The sequence below is a fragment of the Eptatretus burgeri genome, chromosome 7 (assembly GCF_056783735.1).
Source record: "Eptatretus burgeri isolate ZD-2024b chromosome 7, Ebu_testis_v1, whole genome shotgun sequence".
Taxonomy (NCBI): Eukaryota; Metazoa; Chordata; class Myxini; order Myxiniformes; family Myxinidae; genus Eptatretus; species Eptatretus burgeri.
Genome location: NC_140967.1, coordinates 94736855 through 94746093, shown reverse-complemented (window position 1 = coordinate 94746093; position 9239 = coordinate 94736855). Strand labels below are relative to the sequence as shown.

Below are 9239 nucleotides of genomic sequence, written 5' to 3'. Positions count from 1 at the left end.
CTCGTCTTAATTATAATTTTAAAGGAGGTTCTTCAAGCACTGATCAATCAATTAGATATGTCTCATAGTTTATGAAACGCTGGTCGTTTAAATTGACATTTTACTAAGCTGCTTTGCACATTCCATGCATGCTGAGGAGATTTATTCAAAACAGTGCAGATTTAATTCCTATATGCATATTTTCTGGGTGAGAACCTCACACAGGGAAATGGCTCAGGTCTCTGAAATTTGTGACAGAAATAAGCAACATTATTCCTTTGCATTTATTCTGCTGGCATAGTTGTAAGCTCTTGCTGAAAAGGCAACATCAACAATACAATAAAACTTTGAAAGGTTTTTTTTTTAATTTCACTGAAGTTACTCAATCGACCATCCTGCTGGAAAAGGGGGAAATAACAAGAAGGAACTTTGATGCAGGAGAAGGCCATTTGGCCCATCATGCCTGTGCTACACTTACACCAGATTAAATAAATCCCTCTGGCTGACTTGATTTTACCAGAGAGAGGGAAGAGCTCTTATACATGCAAATAAAATTGATAGTACACCAAAAAGCTTTTTTATTATTATTACTACGAGCAGGAGTACCGGCAATGCCCAGTCTGTCCTCCCACCTTTCTCCTCCCACCTCTTCCCCTGCCTCCTCCTACCCCACTCCAGCCCTCCTCTCGCCACCCCTCCCTCCAGACTCCCATCTCACCCATTTCCCTCCCTTTTCCCACCCCACCCCCCTCCAGTCTCCCACCCCACCCATTCCCGTTCCTCCTCCCACCTCCACACTTTCTCTCCCTCCTTCAAATTCCACCCTTCCCCTCACTCCTCCCATAAAGGTAGCCAGTGTTGCCAGGCAACGCTGGATCCTCCAACCTCTTCCCCTGCTTCCTCCCACCCACCGCCTCCAGACTCATACCTTACCCTTTCCCTCCCTCCCTCCTGCAAAGGTACCTGGGATCTAACGTGCAGCGATTGGACTACCACATTTAAGCACATCTTTCGAGACAAGCATTTTAGAAGATATTATTGTAATGCTTTGGGGTAGACAATATTGAATATTTTTCCATCATGGGCCAGAACATGTAAATTGTTTGGTGTTCCAACTCGAGAGCAGCCCACATGTTGTTGACTTCGTGAAAAAGTTATTCGAAAAATCTGTTTTGTTGTCAGACAATCAGAATGCACTCTCTAAACAATGATATCAGTATACGGATGAAAATCGCACTTGTTTTTAAATTTTCGCAATTCAGTGGAAATTTTTCCGAGTAAATGAATTGCAATATTATTACAATAAAATACTATATATCATAGAGGTCTGGTCATCTACTTTTTTCTTGTGCAGCACAAGGCTGTGAGTACCATCATTGACTAAGGGTGTGGCAGTGCTGCTGATGCAGTGCCCCTGTAGGCTTGAACAGTAATTTGGAATTTAGCCAGACTGCCGGGGATAGCTCCCCTACTCTTCACGAAGGACATTGTGAAGGGATCTTTAATGTCCACCAACTAATTCTGGCAGATGTGACGCCCAGTTTAATGTCCATCTGAGGGTCGGCACACACATTGATGAATCACCCTGCCTGTGAAACACCGGGATGACAGTTTATATCTCGGTCGGGATTCAAACTCGGGCTCGACAGCTTAGATCGAATGTGCGTACCTCTCAGCCATCCTGCCTTGGAGTGGGGTTGCATTGCTTTGTAGACACTGAAAACATTTTTCAATTCTCTCTTGAACTCCTCGTTTGCTTTACTCATTCTAATCCTCTCATTTGTTGTCCTTCCCAAACTCCGGGGATTTCCCCACGGAGAACCCAGTTGCGGTAACCACGTTCGCTGCTTGCACCACTGGAGCTTTCACCTGCTTTAAAATTATTTTTGTCGCCCTCAATGAAGTTACACTTTGGGCATATTTGTTGATCTTTATTTCACTCAATATAATTGTTGGAACAGTAGAAAAAGTTAAGTTTAATGCTTTGGAAATTTCACATATTCTTGTGTAAATATGGAGAAGGTGGAAGCCTCCTTAAATAAATCTGCTTAAACGCTTAGTTTATAAGAAATCGGGAATTTCTTAACATTTTCAGATTTCACTCCAGATTTAAACAGTTATTTAGTCCACCAGATCGGATCCTCAAATCCGAAATCATATTTTGATTAAATAATTTAATTAGTCCATGAGAGTAGATTGTGTTTCCAAGGCAAAGTATTTTAGGAGGCTTAATCAATGTGGCGGATAAGACCCCTATGAGGTGAAGTTTGGCTAACCAAGAATAAGCCTTTCATGAAGGTGAGCCGTTAATTATCTTCAAAAGGGGCGTTTTCACCCAAACACCCAGTTTTCATTCATCCACTCCCTTGGAGTACCTCATGCATGCAAAGTTTGGGGCCGCTAGGTTTCATGGTTTTGGAGTTGTGGAGGAAACGCGTGCGCATGCACGCACGCGGGCACACACACACACACACACACACACACACACACACACACACACACACACACACACACACACACACACACACACACACACACACACACACTCGGACACATACTGACATTTTTTATTATAGATTACTTGAAATGTTTTTCGAGGGGAAGGAGCATCACTGAAGGCGGTTGTTTGGTGATGAATGCACACACATCAACCACACATTCCCCTTTTGATAAAACCCTATCACAGAGGTCACAATCACTACACCTGTATGCCATCACCTGCATCCATACCCAAACAACCTACAAATCTGACCAATATCCCCATACCCTTCTATCTCCAATTTAAACTTATCTACTGTTTCTGCTGCCACTACCTTTCCAAGGAGTCCACTCCATGCATTAACTACTCTGTGACTGAAAGACCCCTGCCTTACTACCATCTTAACTCCCCTCTTATTTACTCCCAGGCTATGGCCCCTGGTCCTCTGGTCCATTCTGCTGAAGAACTCTTCTGCACTTATTTTGTCTGTACCCTTCATTATCTTCAACATCTCAATCAAATTACCTCGTAATCACCTTTCCATTAAAAAGTGCTATCTCGTTCAGCTGTTCCTCATAACTTAGTATAGCTAAGCCCAGGATCAACCGTGGAGCCCTACGCTGAACTCTCTTTGGGGCAGCTATATGTCCTTCCTCAGATGAGGTGACCAAACCTGTACACACTATTATAGATAAGACCACTAATTCCTATACAATGTTAACACGACCTCTTTTGATTTATATTTTATCCCCCTACAAATGCAACCTAAACCCCAATTAGCTTTACCTCTGGCTGCCTTGGACTGCTCTCTGCTTACCCCCACTCTCTTCTCCTGTGTAACTCGTTTCAAGATTGCTTGCATCATGTAATCTCTATTTTTACTTTTTTTACCCATCCCCAGCACCTTACATTTCTTTACATTAAACTGAATTTGCCAATCTTTTGCCCAATTTATTGAAGTTTTATAAAGTGTATTTATAGTCACAATGACTTTGCCCTTTCACATTTTGACCCATTTTAGCTTACCTGGAACATAGTTCAGGTGAGGTATGCGCATCGCCAGGTGTCCATCAGTCAGTCAGTCAATCAGTATGTCAACACTCGGATCTTCTTCTCCGAAGCTACAAACACAATTTCGATGAAACTTGACCATAACCTTGCTCACCCATGATCTTCCAAAGTTTGTTCACAACATTAAAAAAAATGCATATTAAGTCGGTCAATTTAAAGGTCAAAGGTCATTACGATTCTGGAATCACTACTTTTGACTTCTCAAGAAGTATTCACCCGATTTAAATGTAACTTGGTAGGAATCATCTCTGCATGATGCTTTCATGCCTACCAGTGGTTCCCTGATTCTACTAGGTAAGCCCAGCGGCATTGCCCCTATTTATTTATTTTATTATTTTCTCCATATTCTAATTAAAAACGTTTGTTGAAAATTTGATGACAAATGCTCAAATGGTGAAAAAAAAGTTATGGCCTGGACAGCCACACAAACAGAAGTGATCGCAAAACCTCGTCTCCCGCTGCGCAGGGGAACGGGCTAATAATCCTGGTCCCAGTCCTTATCCTTAAGGTACCCCACACTTACATCCTCCCAGCCAGACATCCTCCCCCTCAGAGCTACTTTTTTGCTTCCTGACACTAAGCCAGTGTCCAAATCAGTTAGTACCTGACCAGCCACTCCACAAGCCCTCACCTCAGCAATAACCTCCTGTATGGTTCCTTATCGAACACCTTCTGAAATTCTAGATGCACCACATCCACTGCACTACCCTCATCCATGGAGTCAGAAGAAGCCCCATTAGAAATTAGTGTAAAATGGTTGTTGTTGTTTTATTTGTTGTTGTCATCGTCACTCCATCACCTAGCTTAACCTCACCTTCTGTTTTGCCAGGCAGTTATAAAGATGCTGTTGACAATAAAACAAAGCATTAGAATTGCTGTTGCCTATGGTTGGAATAACTGTAATGGGGGTATAAAATTGTATTTCCATTTCAAGCAGATACAAAACACTGAAAAAACGGATTGCAGCCAAACGTACATTACTCAGTTTGCAGGTATCACTTTAGCTGTTTATTTCCAAGTTGTCAAACCCATGTGTGCACCGCTGTTGCCTCAAGCCAAGTAAATGTTATCCACCCTTTGTCTTTTTATATCCTTCAATGTATCCTGTATTATTCAGTCCCTAAACTCTTATCCTTTGTCAGTCTCAGTGTGTCTTCATATCATTTACCTGGTGTTTGTTGCACGTGTGTATACCTGAGCCATCCTGGTGGTTTCTCATTCTCCATTCTCCAACTTACTAACATTCTGCTTCTTTTGTCATTTGTATCTCCTCTGCTGTATATAATTTCTCACTGAGTGGCTCCCTTTGTTCGATTATCCTGTTTGTAATGCTGTGGCATGTTTGAGGATTTGCCTGAACTTGGCCAATGGTGATATTTCATTGTTTGTGCGATGGTAATATTCCTGCCTTTATCTTAATGTATGTCCTGGTTGGTTTGTCATCCACTCTTCCCCTAAACTTTGTTCTTTCCCTACAAATCTCTACATCCACCGAAAAAGTAGTAAAAAAAAATACTTTTCTTCCTTCCACTCCAATATTACCTTGATAGAGCAAACCCTCCTGAAGGTTAGATCCTTCCCAAGTTCAAACTTTCATCCACTTTCACTCTTTCGCTTTTTTTTAACCTCATTTCTGGAACTGCCTTCGAGTGCCTGTCTTATCACATGTAGTCACAGGTCGAGTCACTCCAAAGTCAACTCACCTGAGCTCATTCCCACAACCAAAGTTAACTCACACCCACATATATTTGACAAGGTTACTAGAAGTTTCCTACACATAATTGCAAACTGCATTATGTGTTGGACAAATGTTTTTGTCAGCCTGGGAAGTAACTGCTGAAATCTGTCTGTCTGGGTTATTCCTGACATCTTTGCTCTTTGTTCCTTTTATACTTCTTTCTAATTTTTTTTCACAATTCTCTTTATTCATTCTAATTCTTGCTTTTTTCGTCTCTTTCATCTATTTTCCTCTCTATTTCTCTCTTTCTTTATCCATCTCTCTAAGGAGAAGTGAATTCTTGCAGAAAATTTTCTGTAAGGCTCACTTGGCTGCACCTGGATAGGTTTTGAGGGTTGTTGAGTAGCGGCTGAAACCCGAATCCTATCCAGGTTCCTCCCGACGACTCCATCTTTAATCTTTGCTTATTCAGGTTCATTCTGATGACCCCAATGTAGTGTTTGGTCTTCCGTTTGATTATGTTTGTACCATATCCTGATGCTGTGTGGACTGTACTTCCCTAATAACGGACCTCTGATAGCTTGTACATATTGCTGCGTTTGAGTCTGGAAAGCAACTACTGAAATATATCTATTTGGGTTCTTCCTGACATCTTTGTTCTTTCTTCCTTTCACATTTCTTTCTACTTTTTTACATTCCTCTCTGTCGTTATCTATCTGTCAAGGGAGAAGTGAATTCTTGCGGAAAGTTTTCTGTAAGGATGTGTGTGTGTGTGTGTGTGTGTGTGTGTGTGTGTGTGTGTGTGTGTGTGTGTGTGTGTGTGTGTGTGTGTGTGTGTGTGTGTGTGTGTGTGTCAATATAGAGGGTGATGCAATCACCATACAGGTAATGTGCTTGTTTTCCGTTGGTGATGGTGATGGTAGGTATGTCACATGGTACCTAACTGAGATGGTTTGTCGCTGTTGAGTTAGCATACAAGATAGCTGTTCACTAACCTCCCAATACTGTAATGTGGAGTGCCACAATGAATAGCCGAACAGTAATTGCTAAATTGAACCGTTAAGCACCAAGTTCCCCGTTCACATCAGAACCTAACAGTCGTCACTACCTGAAACCCTTATGATAGAACAAGAGAGCATCCTTGCACAGTTTAACAACTTAATCAAAATGATGACAATTAAATTATCACAATTAAGACAGCAAAGTACAAGCGCAGTTATATTTAATGAATGATGTGAGGCACACACATGACCGGCCTGCACGTAAGATGATACAGAACACTTACTTAACAATAGAGATCAAAAAAAGATCAGAGATCATACACCCACTATGGCTGTGGGCATGTACAAAGAAGAGGAAGGTCTGGGAAGATGGATAAAAATAAAAAGAATTGAAATTTACTTGCCGGGAAAAATAAATAGGGAGGGAACTGAGTGGGGGTAGGAAGATAGTGCAGCTTACGGCCGAAGACAGCAGAAGAATGCTTGACAGCGTTAGCTCTATGAAACTGAAGGACAGTCAGTGGTGGCTTGTCCTCAGTGGCACTACTTGTACTCTTTGCACTGATCTACCATTTTTCCAGGTGGGCGCATCTCTCAGTGTTATGATCCTCCACGTGTCATGCTGACTGTCCTACTCTATGTCTCTGCTGCAAGCACTTATTATCTCTCTGGCACGAACTGACAACTGCTTGCTTGCACTCTTACATGGATTTTTTCATCTCTGCTGCCATTTCTTGCTGTTCTGTCCAGCACTAACTGATCAGTACCACCACATTTGGCGTAGATTTCGAGCCACACTGCATCATACCCCATAGTAAGGGGTATATTTGCATGTTCTGCCATTAAACTCGCACTGAATCATAATACAAGAATCTATGGTCACTGGGACAGTGTGGTCACCAAGGGAAAAATAATATTTGGGGGGCAGAGGGGAGTATTCATAATTATTAAATTTGGAAGGCAGGAAGAGGAGAAACCAGGCCCATGGGATGACGTGTCAGGCCATTACTAAGTTGTATGTATACATCTGCACGCAAGACGCAAAACTTTGCCTTTGTCAACATTTTTGTGTTAATATTCACATGGGGGTCACGTACATGTAACAACATCTATAAACACAGTCGGAGAGCATCCGTGCTTTATCCACATCCCACGTTCCTTCATCTGTCTGAACCGATTATGTATTGTTCGATTTAGGTAGGTTAACCGGCACACAATTTACTCCCATTAAGATCCTTAGAACCGAAAAGCAGAAGGGACATGCTGACTTTACCTTACATCTGAACCGGGATGCAGTTCTCCAGGAATAGCAGAATTGGTCAGATTCGACCACAGAGGAGTATATATCCATGGACAGAGACAGCTCATAGGTGAGCAAGCAACCAACTGAGTTATCTTACCTTCCCAGCATGCCATGGATGCCTCCCATTCACAAGTCCTGACAAACCAGGCTTCAATCTGCTTTGCTACCAAAATAGAATGGTGTATGGCACATTCAAGTTCATTACCAAGAACAGATTCCTTCAGGAACTCGTTTTATGCTTCACAAATTCTTAAGTCATTTGGCTGGCAAAGGTGGCGTATGCAAGAAAGGGAATTAAGAAAAACGCTTCTTCGATTGGCTGTTTCCACAAGCTGATCAACGAGTGATGATTCGTGTGAAATTGACTGTTCTGCCTGTAGGCTTTTCCAATCTCAAACAGGAAAAGTAAAAAGTCTGTTGGAAAATGGAAAGGTGCTGAAATATTAAACTGGCAGAGGCTATAAACTTCGGAAAATATGATTCTTCACCGTCCATGCATAGGTTAAAGATGAAGTTGATGGAAATGGATGTTATGTGACTGTCAGGGTCTTTCTTGCACGTAATTGAAAATCTTTTTCCATCAACAGTTCCTTCACACAACCTCATTATTATGTTCAAACACTTTCACCGACTGCTGGCAGGTCTGTCTGACCACCCAAGTCTTCTAGCAAATGAAAGCCAACACCTTATGGTTCGTTTGTTGCCATGTCTTTTCTCTTCTATTCCATCAAACTTAATTTTCTCAACACAATTGGAGGGTGAACGGAGCTCGAACAATCTTTTGTGCACCAAAGTGTTCTTATTATAAGGAAATAAAAATCACACTGTGTGTATTTATTCATTTATTTTTTAATCCTGCAAAGAATATTACACGTATCTCTTGTAACCTTTCATTTCACTTCAAGCAACTGTCATGAAATTTTAAGAGAGCATGCAGATTGTTACCTTGTCGTTTCTGTGTGTGTGTGTGTGTGTGTGTGTGTGTGTGTGTGTGTGTGTGTGTGTGTGTGTGTGTGTGTGTGTGTGTGTGTGTGTGTGTGTGTGTGTGTGTTTGTGTGTGTGTGTGTGTGTGTGTGTGTGTGTGTGTGTGTGTGTGTGTGTGTGTGTCTTGTTTGCTTCCCCTTCCTTTCTGGATTTGCTCATTGCTTTCTGGAAGTATGTGAGCTGGGAAATGTTCATACAACCACTAAAGTGCATCCATATAATAACAGAGCACACACAATTCCTTCTCGGGATGAGCAGTCTAACGCATGATGATACTCCTTAAACTCCCAGCAGTGGCAAATGTTTGGGAATGGGTTACAAACTGGATATTAAATGGTCGCCACATGCCAGAACTTGCCCGCAGGCTGAAGGAAATCCATGGATCATGAATGCGGTGACTCAGCCTGCAATATCCTGTTTGTATAATCAATAGAGTAGTACTTAGTACAATTTGTTGATTGACTGTGCTTTATATATTTTTTCTAAACAATAGTTAATCCAATCTGCCTGAAACTAATGTTAAATATCTTAAAAACAATTGTATCATGACTTTTTAATGCAATGTATACATTTATTCTCTTTTGCCTCTATTGGACTTTTGCCTTTTGTTTTCTTGATTTAGTTTTTTGTTTTTTCCTTTAACTGTTATATTTGCAATTTTTTTTTTTTTTTACAGTTTTATTGCAAAATCAATGAAACAGGTATTAAACCGAACGTTATCTCTCCATGTAATAAAGGTAACTT

General features: G+C 41.3%; 1 protein-coding gene across 3 annotated transcripts in view; it reads right to left on the bottom strand.

Annotated features, from left to right (window-relative positions):
- Nucleotides 1-7625, bottom strand: part of LOC147023833 (uncharacterized) — a 187436-nt gene extending 179811 nt beyond the window's left edge. For 2 of the 3 annotated variants that reach the window (XM_085889682.1, XM_085889683.1), the window contains exon 1: nt 3485-3569. In XM_085889682.1, coding sequence (XP_085745808.1) covers nt 3485-3515 — 31 coding nt within the window. In that variant the 5' untranslated portion in view covers nt 3516-3569. Of the gene's footprint in view, nt 1-3484; nt 3570-7481 lie in introns of those variants that run through there. The other variant, XR_015060387.1, reaches the window with a different exon arrangement.
- Between the last annotated feature and the right edge of the window lie 1614 nt (nt 7626-9239).